Genomic DNA, 16,640 nt, shown 5'->3' with positions numbered 1-16,640 from the left:
CAGCCCCCCACCCCTTTGTCTTTACTCTCCCTCCCCCCTGGAGGGCTGGACGTGACACAGAGGAACAGAGACCAGTCACATGAACAGACTCATCTTTATTGCCGTTTCTCTAGAGGCTGACATTGGAGAACAGAGGGGAAAGGATGGGACCAGGACAAGGACTGAAGAAGGGCTCAGACTCCAGACGGTCCCCTGGGAGCGGTAGCTGCGGCGACTGAGGTAGGACAGCGGCGCTCGGGACAGGGAGGCAGCGCTGGCTCTGCGCCTGCGCGGCGGCCCATGGTCAAGATGCCGGCTGCGTGGTTGCCGCTGGCCTGCAGGAGGCGCTGCAGTCGGCCCTGGAGGCCCGGGGGCCCTGGCCGTCGCTTGCCCAGCGTGAGGATGCCGGCTGCGTGATTGCCAGCGCCGTGCAGTAGCTCGTAGAGACGGCAGGAGCAAGTCTTCTGGCGACAGCAGTCGGGCAGAGGCTGCGCGACCGCCCCAGGCGACAGCAGCGCGGGTGGCAGCAGCAGCAGTAGAACTAGAGACACAGCGGCCCAAGAGACCTGGGGAGGTGGAGAAAGGGTGCTGAGGGTCTTCTCTCCAGGTCCACAATCACACCTCACACCCAGGCCCTACACTGCTTGATTTGCGTCTGCTTCTGACCTGTGCTGATTCCTCACTGTCCCTTGGTTTTCCTTGCCCTTGCTGTCTAAACTGGCTCCTTTGCCAGCTCATCCTGAGAAAACCAGGATGATGAGCATTTCCTCGGGAGCCGGCCTGGTCAGAATGAATCTCCAAAGTTTACCACCTGAAGATAGGCATTTCTGTCTGCACAAGAAGTTGGATACTTGGAGAAAACAGAGGCCCTATTTAGTGTCACTCCCCTCCCCCAACACACACATTTTGCCCCAAGGTCAACATGTGGAAATTGGGGACAGGCAGGACTCCAAGCTGTTGTCTCCTCTGCCTGCTCCCTTGCAGGAGAAATTGACCACCATGGCATTGAACCAGCTTCCCACGGTCTTTAGACAAGGTTTCCTCACTTGTAAACTGGATAGTAGATAATCCCTACTATTCAGGGCTGCTGGGGGGATGACAAGATGACAGGTGTAAACCCAGCACCTGACACATAGTAGATGGTCAATAAACATGAGCTCTTAGGAAACAGAAAATGACCCAGTGACAACTAAGGCAGATTTACTTCTAAGAGTCTAAGAAGAGTCTCTGCCTCAGAGCCCCCATAGGAAAGATCAACAGTGGAGACACTGATGGTCTTGACAGCTTTCTTGTCATCCTACAGCGCTTTGAGCAAGCACTTTCCTAGCCTCCCTGGTCCCTGGGTCTTTACCTTTGTGGAGGGAAGGTTCATGGTGTCTGGAGCTCTCCGTGGGGGTCTTCTAGAAAGGAGGTGTCTGCAGTGCAGTGGTCCAAGTAGCCAGGAATCTTGAGGCTGTCAACTGCAACCTGCTACCAGGGGCATGGGGTTTATAGTGCTCCGAGGTGGCAGGCAAGGGATGAGTACTTGCGTCCACTCTGGAGCTAGACAAAGGCGAATCTAAGATTAGCATCGGGCAGGGGGGCCGTCTCCAGGCTGGGCCCAAGGAATGGCCCCTGAGGCGTGCATTCAGAGGCCAGTGCTGGATCACTGTGCCACTGGTCTCCCTCTTGCCTGTCTGCCTGCTCCCTGGAGATGGGGTGGTCTCCGGGCACTAATTAGGCCACCTTGCACCCAGGAATCTGAGTGCACAATAGAGGCCTTGGCTGGGGCGCTGGCCTGGGACAATGGGGGAGGGGGCAGCTGCTAATTAAGGGTTGGAGAAGAGGCAGTGGTGAGACCCACCATCCACCTTGTGTTGAGGGAATGCAGTCATAGCAGACTTCTCCCCGCATTACTTCGTGTCACTGGGATCTGTCAGGCTCCAGGGCCTTCTTCCTCCATGGAAACGGTTCCTGAGCTGTCCTTTCCCTCCCCCCCAGCTCTCTTTCCCTTCTGCCCCTTCCACCAGCCTCCGCAATGGAAAACCTTGGAGACTTATGGTGGGCAGTGGGAGGAAAGGAAGCCAAGTCTAGTTTCTGCCAGAAGCTGGTAGAAAGCTTCTTCCTCCCTTGCTGTCTTCTGGGCCAGGCAGCCCAGAGGGGAGGGATGTTATCCCACTCCTCCATCTCCAGGGAGTGAGCCCCCGTGGGCTGAAGGGTGTGACCACCTCCAGGCCCAGGCTTCTCTCATTCAGAGCACTGTTATTGAGCTTCTGCTCTGGGCTGGGCCCCATGTGGACACAGAAGCAACTGTGTGCCTAGGACATGACCCTGTTTTTAAGGAGTGTATAAGTCCAGGTGGGATAGCAGTCTGGGCATAAGGAAAATTCCATAGAAGGAAGGACTACTGCAGATGTCAGTAAAGTTGGGCCAATTCCTTCCACCTGGGTGGGGTAGGAGTCCTTGAAGGCCTTGAATGAAAAACAGATTTCCTTCAGGTAGGTTGGGGGAGAAGGGATGATGTGAGCAAATACCTGGAAGTGACAGTGCTTCCCCCACATGAGATGTGGATGGGCTGGTCCTCATAGTCCAGGCTTTCTCTTGAGCAAGGGGGAAAAGGTGGCTAGACAAGTAAGAGCCTGGGTCAAGGGTCTTACAGTCAAGTTGATTGGTATTCCATGAAGGGGAGCCACCAAGGGAGGATTTATCAGGAGTCATGGGATAATGTGGGGGCTGGTTGGGTAGGAGGAGGGCCTGCCTCTAGGATCATGGAATTGAGAAGCAATTCAGAGGCCCAATTAGAAGCTGGATGGCTGATCCAGAGCAGTGGTGCTCTTCTTTTTCTTTTTTTTTTTTTTTTTTGAAATTTTTAATATTTATTTATTTAGTTAGTTAGTTTTCGGCAGACACGACATCTTTGTTTGTATGTGGTGCTGAGGATGGAACCCGGGCCGCATGCATGCCAGGCGAGCGTGCTACCACTTGAGCCACATCCCCAGCCCCAAGTGGTGCTCTTCTTGAGGAGGCGCTGCAGGGCCTGGGGTAAGTCTCACAGCCTCAAGAGGATGTTTCGCCATTGCTATGGACACTTAACCCAGATGACTCTGGGGTTGCCTCCTACAGCGATTCTTTGTGATTTGAATTATAGCTCCCCATTGCCTACCATGAAAGTGATTTGTGGGTGCTGGGTCAGGAAAGGGACTGGTGCTAAGGCATGGTAGGGGAAGTTGGGAACAGCTCCTCTACCTTTAGGTTGGGGTAGTGGCAACAGGCAGGGCAAAAGAGGGCTCCATATCTGCTAGGTTGTCCTAGCCCCTGGTGGGAGTCCCTGAAGGATCCTATGTCACACAGTCTTGGGGCCTAATCCAGTCTAGAGCAAAGAGTAGGGGGAAACCCCAGAGCTCAGAGCAGAAAGGTGACCCACTGCAAAGCAGCTAGTAGGAGCAGCATGAAGGGACCCTATACAGTTTCCCCAAAGCAGAAACAGAGTCAAGAATCTGGGTGCAAATGGTTTATTTGGGAGAAAATCCAGGAAATACAATGAGGGAACAGGAAAGAAGAAGAACTGATAGCAGAAACATCAGTGAATGGGTTATTGCTGTAAAGGACAGGGACACCACCTGGAAGGTGAACCCCAAGAGATAAAAATTGTCCCACTTAGGAACAATGGTGCTGAGGTCTTTATTCATCAACTTCTGTTGCTCTGGGGGCCATGACCCCATCCCCCTACCTTCAGCCCACCCCGTGTACTAGTCAGGCCCAAGGCTATAGCCGGAGAGCACTGTCAAGCTGGGACACAGGAAGCACTGAAGTGTCCTTTAGCGGGGCCCAGAGGGATATGGGCAGGGATCTCTGCTATACCCTTCAAACCTTCACTTCAGAGCTGGCCAACTAGGCGAAGGTCTTTCTAAGGCCCAGCAGCTCTGAAAAGCTGATGGCAGGTGTAGGTCTCTGATCAAGAACTCCCCATGCAGGGAGACCCCAGAGGAAAGAGCAAGGTGACCTCCAAAGACAGCCAGGCAGTATAGGTGGGCCTTGGTTAGGACACCACCCTCCTCTGCAGGAACTGGGCCAGATGCCTGTGTCTAAGGACCCGGGGCATCTCAGGAGGGAAGGAGGACGAGGGGCAGGCAGCAAGTGTTGTCCGGAGGGCTCTGAAGGCCCCCTTCCCCACCAGGTGGACTCTGGCAGGGCCCACACTGCCCCGGAACCGCAGGGACTTGTAGCGAGGGGAGGCTTCCTGAAGACAGTGGTCAAGCTGGGGGCAGAGTGGCCTGAGTGAGGCTGATGTGTGGTCGCAAGGGTGAGTATAAGATGTGCATGACTGCACCTGGCATGTGTGTGTGAGTTTAGTGTGTGCCAAGAGGGTCGTGGGACCCATCTCTCCCTCCCCAGAGCTCCAGAAAGGAATTTCTCCTCCCCTACCTCCCTCTCCCCATCATCCCCTGTCTCCATGGCACCCTGGGGCCATGCAGTCAGACCCCATCCCTGTCTCTTTTACCTTGTCTCGATTCTCCTCCGACAGATTCCTTAGCCCCCTCAGCTCCACAAACACCTCATAGTGCGGAGCAGAGCCCTCAGAGGAATCTGTGGACAAACCCCACATGCACACACACTTCCTGAGAATAGGGCGCTTCCAAAGCCAACGCCCTCTGCTCCATCTGTTCTTTCACATTCTGAGGTTCATGGGGGATAAGAGAATTTCTTGGGTAGGGAATGGAGGGGAACCTAGAGCCTAACTATAAATAGAGGACAGACCAGGAAAGAAAATGGGTGGAAACTACAGCAGGAAGGACGGGAGTTAGATATGGAGAGGGACTTTTGTTAGGCATGGCAAAGGCAGCTGAGTCTTATCTCCTTCTCAGAGGTCTCCTAGCACTGTAGGTATGGGTTGAGGGTTCAGCCAACTCAAGAATGGGAGGCAGTAGCGAGTGGAGACGCTTACCCAGAATGCTGCTCTCCACACAGATATGGTCCAACAGCTTGGCTCCTGGCCATTGGCCCACCGCCTGGCCCAGGGCCTCAGAGAACACATTCTCTCCAGTAACTTCTCCTCTAACACTCAGGGCCTGGCCCAGCCTGGGGAGGAGGAAGCATGAGGCAGTAGAGCCCAGGCACAGGGACAACCCCTCAGCACTCCTGGGCTCACCTACCTGTAGACGAACCTGACGATCGGACACTGATTATAGGCACCAACCACTTGTACCACATCACCCAGGCGGCACCTGATGGGGTGGGATTGGGAGGGAGGGTGAGCTCAAGGCCCTGTCCCCAGCAGAGTGCTAATGAGGGCATCAGAGAGCCTGAGGCTGCAGCAGCTGGGCAGGTGGTCACCTGGCAAGCCTGATGTGGTCAGTCAGCACCAGCTCATACTCCTTGTCCCTTTGGGCCTCAGCCAGAAGAAGGGTAGACGGGGCCTCCTCTTGGGCTCCTTCCTCGACTGGAAGCAGCTCAATAAAAGGGGGTCCAGGGGGAAGCACGTAGAGCCCCTGGGGCTGTTCTGGCCATAGGTTTAGGCCCACCACCCCTGTGGGGAGCGAGAGCAACTCTCTTGTCATCCGGTGGGGTCTCACCCTGGGACCCAGGCCCTGATCCTCTGAGCTGCTAACCTTGTACCCCTCATTCCTGTCTCCCTGGGGCTCAGGCTGCTGCCTTTAGGCCCTAACTAGAAAAGGCAGCGTGTGCAGCGGCTCTGCAGGCAGCTGAGCTGAGCTGGAGCATGTATTGGTGCTTGCAATACTCCTGCCTGGGGAGCCTTAGTGCTTCCATCAGATAGACAGCTGCTGAGCCCCACTCCACAGGGTGCTGGGAGGATTAAAAGATGAGCATGTGGGGCTCATACATGGCAGCTAGCTGCGTGGCCTCTGCCCCGACCCCACCTCACTGCCCTTGCGTCCAGCTGACCTCCAGAAGCAGCGTAAGCAGGAGAGAAGAAGGCTAGCCCTTGGCACCACAAGGCCCCAAGGGCAGCCACAGCCTCAGCCTGGCCTCCTGCGTCCAGAGTCACCACCACCTGCAGCTTTGGCCAGAGCCGAAGGGCCAGTCCTCGGGGTCCCTGCTCTAGAGCCTCCCGTAGCTCAGCTGCCCGACAGGGAAGAGGCACTCCTGAGGTCCCAGCAGCTATGGCCTCAGCCAGCTCTTCACCATCAGCCTCCAAGGCCAAGAAGACGTCCAGGAGTTCCACTGCTGTTCCGGCCTCCAGTGCCTTCAGCCCTGGGGACCTCAGTGCTTCCAGCAGCAGGGCCCCAGGGTCCTTGGTTCCAGGGGGGCTCACCTGGTCCAGGATATGCCCAGGCCAGGGGAGGGGGCTGGGCCATGGGGACGTAGGGGTCACACGGGCAGTGCCTCCAGGAGCCAGTACTTCTGGGTAGGCCTTGTTTAGGGCTACCAGACCCAGCAAAGTGGCCTGGAGGGAGAGGAAAGAGGCTGTCAGCCCGGCCACAGGGCCAGACCCAGAGCCACCAGTTTGGGCATTCTTTGCCTATCATAACGGGAGGCTTTGGCTGTAAGTAGGGGTTTCTGTGGGGTGGGCTCTGGCCATTCCAGTTTACCTGCAGAGAGGCCTCCCCATGGTACTGGTTTGAAGTAGGGGGCAGGAGCTGCTCCCCATTTTCTTCCTCCGGAGCCTGGCTGACTTTGGTCAAAGGGAGATGATTCCGGAAGATGCTCATATCTATACCTCCAAAGACATCAGAAACTCCTCAGGAAGCCACAGTTTCCCAAGAATTTCAAGAAAAATTGTTGAGACCCAGGAATAGGTTTGGAGAGAGGATCTACATACAAGGCCCTGGATGGGAAAACCCATCCTGAACAAGAAAGCCAATCCTAGGGCCTGGTTAGGTCTCCAGGCCAGGCCACAGCGTGTTGGAGGCAGGGGAGGGGGCTTCAGGTTCTGGAATATGACTATCCTGTGGGGTTTCTTTCTGTTTGGCTCACCTCCCCAGACCCTGTGAAACACACCTGTGCTCCCTGTAGGGGGACAGAGGGGACTCTGGGCTCTCTGCAGACACCACATCAGGGCCTGCTGCTGGCTCTGGCCCACGTGTAGTGTATTATGTTCCAGTCTCTGCTGCTGCCAGGTGGCTGCCCAGCTCAGGACCCTCCATGCTACACAGTGCTGGAGGCTGGCAAGCCAGGACAGGCCAGCCTCCTGAGACCTCTGTCCTAGCATGGCCAATGGGGGCAGCAGCAGCAGCAGGAACAGCAGGACGAGCAGTAACAGCGGCGGCAGCAGCAGCAGCAGCAGCAGCCATAGCAGCATCTCCAAGCAGCTCCTGGGAGGAGAAAGGAGGTCAAGTATGGGGGCATGAGGAGAGACCCATTCCTTCCCCATGTGCTACTGCACACAGGAAAGCCCAGGGAAAAGGAAGTTTGGAAAGAAGCCAGGACCAGGTCCAGCAGGTGATGCAGACAGACCACCAAGGCTTTGGAGTTTCACTGACCAGAGTTCAGATCCTGCCTCTGGCGCTTGCTAGCTGTGGGGCCCTGGGGAATCCAGCTAGCTGCTCTGAGCTCACCTCCTTATCTGTACAGGGGTGGGGGTGAGGGGGGAGAATAATGTCTCCCTCAGAAGGGACAGAGAGGGCTGGCCACAGGGCCTGGCACATCATGGCTGCTTAAAGTGGCTTTGCTTTCTCTCGGGATCCTCCCTGTCCCAGCTCCGTGTCCCTCTTGAGCCCCGGGTAGTGGTCCACACCCAGGTGTACCTGTCACAGCTCACTTCTGCCTACTGCTAGCACCGGGGCCCCTCAGTGCCTCCAGCTAGACACACATCCGCAAATCCGGCAAGAAGGATGGCGCTGTAGCTTTAAAGGGCTGGGCCCTGATGAGGAAATCCGCCCAAGCAGGGAGGAGTAGGGGGGGTGCTCTTAAAGGGACAGGTCACCTAAGAGCCGGTTGGGAGCTGGCTCAGGCTGGCTGACCAGGGAGTTGGGGCCAGAGTAGCATGATCCTCAAATTTGTTGGGGCAAAGGAAGAGAAAGCTGAGTGTGGAAAAGAACGCTATTAAACAGCTTGAGCTGTGAGTGAGGCACGCTCCATCCAGGAGCAGGTTCAAACTTGAGAACTGTGAAAAACCCAAATCTTCTCCCAATGCAGAAATCCTCTCCAAAAAAAAATAGTCAAGACAGAAAACACTTTCATTATTGAATAAGCATTAAGCCAGCATGTGATGTGTGTCATAGGCAATCTGTTAAGAAATTGCCAAGACCGAAGGAATTCTCATCCTTTTCTATTGACAAGTGGGTACAATTGATTACACACATTCTGAGAGAAACAACTAGTCCTTAAATAAGACAACTTGACAGCACTATTGGTTACATTGGTTCATCCAGACTTTACCTGGAAATTGGAGTTGTGTTGGCTTATTGGCTTTATCTCAAGGAAGAACAAACTTCCTATATCATTATGATAGGAGGTAATTTTTCAACTTGGAGCAAGGCATTCACAAAAGTGGAGCTCCTACGCTCCCGAGTTCAGGTAGGAGAAGCAGAATGCCCTTCTGTCCATGTTAAACCCTCCCTCCACTTGTATTACTGTCTTGGACCCTCAAAATACCCTGCTTCCAACCCTTCACCTCCAGGTTGCTGAGAATCCCAGTTTTCTTCCCTGCTGAGTCTCTTTATTTTTTATTTTTTGGTACCAGGGATTGAATCTGGGGGTGCTTAACCACCGAGTCACATCCCCAGCACTTTTTATTTTATTTTTTAAATTTTGAGACAGGGCTACGCTAAATTGTTTAGGGCCTCTTTAATTGCTGAGATTGACTTTGAACTTGTGATCCTCCTGCCTCAGGCTCTGGAGTTCCTGGGTTTGCAGGGCGTGTGCCTCCACCCAGCTGGCTGAGTCTCTTTAAACAGATCTGCTCTCACCCTCTGGCAGCCCCACCTCACTTTTGCTCATTTTTTCCCTTTGCTTTTGCTTTCGTTTTTTTTTTTTTTTTTTTTAAACAGCAGTTTTATTAGATATAATCTAGAGAGTATGAATCACCCATTTGGTGTACAATTCAATTCCAGTATATCCACAGATAACATGCAGCGATCACAACATTTTTTGGGTGTGTGTGTGACTGGTGAAGCCAGAATTAGACAGGTAGTCAAGTATAGGTAAATCGAGTCAGGTCAGATCAAGGAGGCCAATTTTGAGTGAGTGTGGGGGGGGGGAGTTGGAGACTGTCCCCTGAGGGACTGAAGTGTTAATTCCTTCAGAGCCCTTCCTCCACCCTTATCAAGAACCTCTCACTGCTCCCACCTGTTGCTAAGGTAACCTGTCCTAGGAATTGCCCTTCCCTACAGGGAGATATAAAGTTGATAATTAATTTGTCCTGGGGCTGCACCATCCTGTCCTTCCGCCTTCAGCCCACCTGTTTCCCACCTTTTAGCCACCCCACCAAGCATTCCTGGGCCTAGTCACTACTCAGGAAGGAGGAAGATAAGGGGAAGAGGGCAGGAGAACAAAGGAAGCCTGGGACATATAAAAAGATCAGAAGGCCTTACTTCTTGGGATACCAGGATACCAGCGATGGCCCCCTTCTCTCTCCCAGGAGAAGTCTATGTTACCCCTTCCTAAATAAACTCTGCTTTCTATGCTTGCCTCAGCGTGCTTCTCTAGGGTTCAGACTTCAACATTTGAGGGAGCCGAACTCAGTCACCTATAAACAGTATCACTGGGTATCGAACCAGAGACCCTCTACCACTGAGTCACACCCCGGGTCTTGCTGTGCAATCCAGGCTTGTGATCTTCCTGTCTCAGTGTCCTAAATCGCTGGGATTACAGGCATATGCCACCATGCTGGGCCAGTCAATTTTATAATATTTTCATCATCTCAAAAACAAGCCCCTTGGGGCTGGAGTTGTGGCTCCGTGGTAGAGCACTTGGCTAGCACAGGAGAGGCACTGGGTTCTAGTCTCAGCACTGCATATAAATATGTAAAATAAAGGTCCATCAACATCTAAAACAATTTTAAAACCCTTTACCTTTTGGGGGAAGAGGGGTATTGAAATTGAAGCCAGAATTAGGCAGATAGGCAAGGGTCAGACCCAGAGAATGGAGGCATTGAATGTTAATTCTTTCAGAGCCCTTTCTTAACCCTTATCAAGCTAACTGGCCCCTGCTCCAATCTGTTGCTAAGGTAACCTGTCCCAGGGATTGTCCCTCCCTAGAAGGAGTTGTTAATCACACCCCCTTCCTGCCCCCTTCCTTCCTGGATCACTCCTCCTCCGCCACTCCAGCCCACCTGTTTCCCACCTTTTGGCCATCCCACTCAGCACCTCCTGGGCCTAGTTACATAAGCAGGAAGGAGAGAGATAAGGGGTAGAGAGCAGAGCAGAAGAACAAAGGAAGCCTAGGACATATAAAAAGGCAGAACACCTTCACTTCTTGGGATACCGGAATACCAACTATGGCCCCCTTCTCCCACCAGGGAGAAGTCCATGTTACCTCCTTTTAAATAAACCCTGCTTTATATGCTTGCCTCAGCATACTTCTCTAATGTTATACTTCACCATGTGAGGGAGCAGAACTGATAACCGGCAGAATCAAACTCAGGGACACTCCACTGAGCCACATCCCCAGCCCTATTTTGTATTTTATTTAGAGACAGGGTCTCACTGAGCTGCTTAGCACCTCGCTGTTGCCGAGGCTGTCTTTGAACTCGTGATCCTCCTGTCTCAGTCTCCTGAACCTCTAGGATTACAGGTATGTGCCACCACACCAGGCAAAACCCTGTATCTTTTAACTATCGTTTCTCCCAACCTTCCTATCCTCTAACCAACCAAAAATCTACTTTCTGCCTCCATGGATTTGTCAATTCTGGGCATTTTATATAAGTGGAATCGTAATCCTATGTGATCTTATGCATTTGACTTCTTTCACTTAACAGGATATTTTTAAGGTTCTTCTGTGTAGTACTGTGTATCAGTACTTCATTCCCTTTCATTGCGAACATTCCAGTTATGGATATTTATTTTGTTTATCCATTCATCAGTGGATGGACATTTGGATTGTTTCCATTCCTTGGCCATGATATATAATGCTGCTATGCACGTCTGTGGACAAGTTTTTCTGTGGATAAATGTTTTTGTTTTTCTTCTGTAGATACCTATGAGCAGAATGGCTGGGTCATGTAGTTACTTTGTTTAACTGTTTAAGTAACTGCCAAACTGGTTTCCAAAGAGACTGTACCATTTTACATCCCTGCCAGCACTATATGAGGGTTCTGATTTCTCTACATTCTTGCCAACACTTGCTATTATCTAACTTTTGGATTATAGCCATCCTAATGGGTGTGAACTGGTGTCTCTGCAGTTTTTATTTGCATTTTACTGATACTGATGTTGCTTATCTTTTCATGTGTTTATGGCCATTTGTGTATCTTTTTTTTTTTTTTCTTGGTATGGGGAGTGAACTTGGGGGTACTCGACCACTAAGCCTCATCCCCATCCCTATTTTATATTTTATTTAAAGACAGGGTCTTACTGAGTTGCTTAGTGCCTTGCCATTAATGAGGCTGGCTTTGAACTTGTGATTCTCCTGTCTCAGCCTCCCAAATCACTGGGATTACATGGGTGCCAGGTGGTTCACACATTTGTATATCTTTAGTAGAGAAATGTTTGTTCATATAATTTACTCACTTTTAAATAGCTTAAACTTTTAAGCTATTTAGGGAGCAGGAAGTGAGAAGGTGGCAAGACAGGTTATAATTAGAAGGATAGGTATAATTAAAGCACAATATATGCATAAAAGGAAATGTCACAGTGAAACCTATTCGATAATCTGATTAATGAGTTCATATTTATGATAAAAATAAATTGGGTTGTCTTATTATGAAGTTGTTAGACTTTTTACATATTTATATACAAATGTTCTATCACATATATGATTTGCAGATATTGGCTCCCATTCTGTGGGGTGTTTTTCATTTTCTTGCTAGTGTCCTTTGAAGCACAAGCATTTTTAATTTTGATGAAGTTGATGCTTTTCCCCTAGATCAGGAATAGCACTCTCACCGCTTGTGTTCTTTTTCCTCGTCTTATTCCTGATCCTAGGAGAAAGCACCCAGTTTTTCATCATTATGATGTTATGCCAGGTGTGGTGGCACACACCAGTAATCCCAGCCAGTGGCTTGAAAGGCTGAGGCAGGAGGATCCCAAGTTCAATGCCAGACTCAACAACTTAGTGAGACCCTGGCTCTAAATATAAAAAGGGTTAGGGATAAGGGTCAGTGGTTATGGTGTAGATGTGTTGTCTCCCAAAACTCACATGTGAGACATGCAAGGTTTGGAGGAGAATGATTAGGTTATATCCTTAACCTTTCAGTGGATTGATCCCTTGATAGGGATTAACTGAGTGGTAACTGAAGTGGTAGGGTGTGGCTGGAGGACGTGGACATTTCGGGTATGGCTTTGGGGTTTATATTTGTATCTGGCAAGTGGAGACCTCTCTCTGCTTTCTGATCACCATGTGAGCTGCTTCCCTCTGCCACACTCTTCCACCATGACATTCTATCTCATCTTGAGCCCCAAGGAATCGAGCTGGCTGTCCATGGATGGAGACCTCTGAAATCATGAGCCCCCAAAATAAACTTTTTCTTCTCTACAGTTGTTCTGGTTGGGTCTTTGAGTCATAGCAGTGAGAAAGCTGACTGAAACAGTGGGTAAGTGCCCCTGGTTCCAAAAAGAAAAGAAAAATAAGTATGATGGTACCTGTGGGGTTTTTGCATCTATTGAAATGATCATGTTTTGTTTTTGTTTTTAGTATTGGATATTGAACCCATTGACATCCCCAGCCCTTTTTGAGACAGGGTCTGGCTAAGTTGCTTAGGGCTTTGCTAAAAGCTGAGGCTGACTTCAAACTTGATCCTCCTGCCCTAGCCTCCCAAGCCTCTGGGATTACTGGTGTGTGCCACCACATCTGGGTTAAAAAAAAAAAAAAAAGAGAGAGAGAGAGTCCTTGGACTAGAGGATCCATAGAATGTTAACATGCTGTGGTCCATGGTTCATTTGAAACCACACTTGCACCCCCCGTGCCGGGCTGGTTTTTGTTTTTTATCTGATTGATATGGTATATTACATTAACATTTTTTTTTCCAGGTGAAGTTTAAACTCAGCTTGGCACATGAGGCCCCTGTGGCCTCTTCCCTGCCTGCTTCCCAGCATCCCTGCCATGTTTCCTAAAGTGTGCCCTCTGGACCAGCGCCCCCTGGCCACTTGTTAGACATATGAACTCTGGGGCTCTACACCAGACCTGCTGACCACAAACTCAGCGGTGGGTGCAGGCCAGCAGCCTGCACTTTAAAGCCCCACAGGAGATGCTGACAGGCACTGAAGTTCCAGAACTTCACACTGAATACCCTTTACTGCAGCCAGATCACGCTCCCCTCGCCTCTAGGCCTTTACTTGCACTAGTTCCTCTGGCTGAATGCCTTCACCTTCCTTAACTCCTCTTTGTCCTTTCAGAGTCAGCTTAAGGCTATTCAGGGCCTTCCTCCACGTTCTTTTGTATTTCATGATGATCTTGGGATACCTTTGGTGTGGCAAAAACCAACGTCTGATCATGACAGATTCCCCCAGCACAAGCCTCTCAGGAAGGAACTCTCCTTCCACACACACACAGGGGAGGCATCCTAATGTGTGGAATTTGAAGAATGGGTTTTCTAACCAGAAGAGTGTGCAGAGGCTCAGATGTGAAGGCTACATGAACAGGAAGGTAAGAGACACCCCATCTGCCAGGGGGTGTGGGGAAGCACACCTGTAATCCCAGCAACCTGGGAGGTTGAGGCAGGAGGATCACAAGTTCCAGCCTTAGCAATTTAGTGAGACCCTGTCTCAAAAAAATAAAAAAGGGCTGGGTGCTCAAGTAAAGTGCCCCTAAGTTTGATCCCCAGCACCAGAGAGAGAGAGAGAGAGAGAGAGAGAGAGAGAGAGAGAGAGAGAGAGAACAGAGAGAGAGAGGCAGGTAGAGAAAGAGAACTCCCCTATCTGCCACCAAAGCTGAGACACCCTCCAATGCTGACTCCCAACTAGTTCCCTTTTCCAGTCATTTCGATGACTTAGAACTTTTTTTCTATTGAAGTCACCCTCCCTTGCCACATGAAGGAAAGCAATAAAAACAGGGATCAATATTGTCCTTTGAGAGGAAGCCTTTATTGTGACATAAAATACACAATACTTTTTTTGGTGGCTATATACTATTCTGCCTTGACACTAAAATATGTATCTGAAATAATTTCACAAAGTTTTAAAAAAGAAAAATTATAAAAAGTATACTTTCATTTTAAGTGATAATCGCTTTGAGTCTCCCTCCATCCCCTACAAAACCCTGCACGTGTGCTGAGATGTCTGAGGGCTGGGGGTGTGTGTGTTGGGAGTGGGAGAGAGGTGGGGTCAAGACTTGCCATGGCCTCTTGTGGTTGCAGGAACAGGGCAAAGAGAGAAAACAGAATGCAGACAGTGAACACACCTTTCAGTGAAGAGCCTCTCCCATCTCTAGGCACAGCCTCAGTAAAATTGAGGACAGCTCAACGACTGTATGGAAGCCACCCTTCAGCACCCTTCCTCCCAACCCCACAGCCCAACTACAGAATGAGTTCGGAGCTGCCTGTGACTGCCAGGCTGCTCTTCCCTCCATGGGCCATGGGGCTGTGTCTACCACCAATCTGAAAGTGTGTCAAGCCCCACATCCCTGTCCCTGTCCCTGCCCGGGTTGCTGGCACAGAGATTGCCACTCAGAGGCAGGTGCTGGGAAGCATCTGAGTGACAGCAGGGAAGGGCTCTTTAAGCCTGGGTCCTGGAGCCTTTGGCTTTGGTTTTCACCTGTCCCCAACACACCCACTGTGATTTGAATCGGATCTTGAGGGGGAGGGAGGGCTTCAGGACTCCTCCATCAGCCATTTTGGGTATCGGGGAGGGTCAGCCTGCTCCAGAGGCAGTCTACTGCCTGGCATAGAAAAATAAATCAGTGTATGAAACCAAGCCAAGGCAAACAGCAGCTTTTAAAAAGTCATCTTCCAATAAATAATTTACTACAGAGAAGTATTTTCCTTTAACAGCAAAACACTGATAAATTCAGAAGTTATTTTTGTAAAAAAAATATCTGTTTATTTACTCACATGTATAAAAATAAGGTTTTAGGGCCATCCTCTCCTGGGTGTGGTCCTGCCCTTCTTTTGGAGAGGGGGCCAAGGGGGCCTTGAAGGCTTTACCCGTAAGCTCTACCCTCTTCCCACCTGCCTGCCGCAGCCCCTCCCTTCTGGTGTACTACAGAGGAAACGGTTTGTTTTGTTTTATTTCTATAGTTTACCAAACTTCCCAGCCAACCTGCTGAGTGCATTTCCCCAATTGCCAACTTCTGACACCAGCACCCTGCAGCCAGTGGCCACCTTCTGCACAAGCTGGCCCCAGGCTCAGGCCATACTCCTGCCACCTCCTCCTCAAGACATGGTATGTGACAGTGAAGGGAAGAGGTGAACGGGGTAGGAGTGGCCCAGTACCTGGTGCAGGGAGAAAGAATTTTACTGTCAAATTAGGGTGGGAAAGGGAAAACAAAAAAGACCCAATCCAGAAACAAAAACATCATTAGACATTTGCAAAAAGTCATTATCCAAACCAAGCCTTTAGAAAGCCTGGGCTGGGCCTCCACTCATGCAGAGGAGGGGCAGACAGCACACAGAGGAGCAGCTGCCCGGGCAACGAGGCAACACTCTGGGTGCCAGGCTGGGCATGCCGTGCGCTCTGGCCAGAACACAAAGGACATCACCCTGTAAGCTCTCAGTTATGTGACCTTCTTTCCTTTCCTCTGTTTTGCCAAACGTGTCTGTGTGTGTACACACAGAAGAACCGACTGGCAATTCCAGACAGAGACAGAGACAGAGAGTCGGAAAGGGGAGGAAGGGAGGAGGGAAGAGAAGGACAAAGAGATTGTTAAGATGGGCTCAGTGCTGTGTAAAAAGCCACAACCCATCAGCAAACCTGTGACTTCCCTTGCCCCATCTTGCATGCTACCCCTTTTCCCATCCCTATCCGCAAACACAGGGGTGGGGCGAGGGGAGGAGGGAGGACTGGCTTTCTGGGTCAAAAGGCAGTTCTCTACATTTTAAAAGACAAGCAGAGATGGTGATGGTATCAATTGCCTGGCAGAGTGACAAAGGCTCCCTAGAGAGGAAGTACCTTTTCCTCCCTTTGTCCTTCTTTTACTTGAACCTCAGCATGTCCAAGTTCAGCCATCCTTAAAACACACGGCCAAGTTCCAGGGTCCACAGAACTAACTGCCTTTTTGCACAAGGTAAAAACAAGCACAGCCTCATTGTGGCCTCAATGCTGCAGCTAGACTCTGGACAGCAAGGGACAGAAACACTACAACGTGCAAACACACACACATACACACACACACTCACTCCCTTCACTGGTGCCACCATGCACAGAAACACTAAAGTCACGACTAGTATTAACACTTCACATTATGAGTATTGTATCCAAGGAGAAGCGGTTCATGGAATTAAAACATCCACAAGAGTAAATCCTCAGGCGAGGATGAAGAAGCTGAAGTTGGCGAGATCGGGTCACGACTGTGCGTGAGGGATCCACTGACTGTCCATGGGCCGGCCTAGGAGTTCTTCCACACGCCGGGCCACATCCATTGTGTCTTCCAGGTCGAAGTCCCCATCGGTGTCAAGGACGGCATCAGGA

General features: G+C 50.7%; 3 protein-coding genes and 1 long non-coding RNA gene across 10 annotated transcripts in view; 1 reads left to right on the top strand and 3 right to left on the bottom strand.

Moving 5' to 3' along the window:
* Positions 1-14,927, top strand: part of LOC144376028 (uncharacterized) — an 18,128-nt gene extending 3,201 nt beyond the window's left edge. The window contains exon 2 of the long non-coding RNA XR_013436023.1: positions 114-14,927. This is a non-coding gene — a long non-coding RNA (uncharacterized LOC144376028). The remainder of the gene's footprint in view (positions 1-113) is intronic.
* Hcrt (hypocretin neuropeptide precursor) lies at positions 76-1,537 on the bottom strand. The gene is made up of 2 exons (XM_005321873.4): positions 1,331-1,537; positions 76-545 (listed from the first exon to the last, which is right to left on the bottom strand). Exons 1-2 carry the CDS (start codon positions 1,349-1,351, stop codon positions 174-176), a joined length of 393 nt encoding a protein of 130 aa, XP_005321930.1. The 5' UTR covers positions 1,352-1,537; the 3' UTR covers positions 76-173.
* Ghdc (GH3 domain containing) lies at positions 3,455-8,072 on the bottom strand. 3 transcript variants are annotated; one of them, XM_021724243.3, is made up of 9 exons: positions 7,665-8,072; positions 6,919-7,232; positions 6,510-6,637; positions 5,863-6,364; positions 5,293-5,485; positions 5,112-5,183; positions 4,904-5,037; positions 4,460-4,545; positions 3,455-4,216 (listed from the first exon to the last, which is right to left on the bottom strand). In XM_021724243.3, the coding sequence occupies exons 2-9, from the start codon at positions 7,217-7,219 to the stop codon at positions 3,998-4,000; spliced, it is 1,635 nt and encodes a 544-aa protein (XP_021579918.2). In that variant the 5' UTR covers positions 7,220-7,232; positions 7,665-8,072; the 3' UTR covers positions 3,455-3,997. The 3 variants fall into 3 exon arrangements, with proteins under 3 accessions (XP_021579918.2, XP_013212394.2, XP_040124702.2); XM_013356940.4 differs by having other exon boundaries at positions 6,510-6,631; positions 7,665-8,069; XM_040268768.2 differs by lacking the exon at positions 7,665-8,072 and adding an exon at positions 7,401-7,608.
* LOC101954516 (signal transducer and activator of transcription 5B) overlaps positions 14,078-16,640 on the bottom strand; it is a 63,877-nt gene continuing 61,314 nt past the window's right edge. For all 5 annotated transcript variants that reach the window (XM_078042010.1, XM_078042011.1, XM_078042012.1 and 2 more), the window contains one exon: positions 14,078-16,640. In XM_078042010.1, coding sequence (XP_077898136.1) covers positions 16,514-16,640 — 127 coding nt within the window. In that variant the 3' untranslated portion in view covers positions 14,078-16,513.

This window comes from Ictidomys tridecemlineatus, chromosome 3, assembly GCF_052094955.1.
Source record: "Ictidomys tridecemlineatus isolate mIctTri1 chromosome 3, mIctTri1.hap1, whole genome shotgun sequence".
NCBI lineage: Eukaryota > Metazoa > Chordata > Mammalia > Rodentia > Sciuridae > Ictidomys > Ictidomys tridecemlineatus.
Note: the sequence above shows the minus strand (reverse complement) of the source record. Positions and strands in the feature narration are given on the sequence as shown.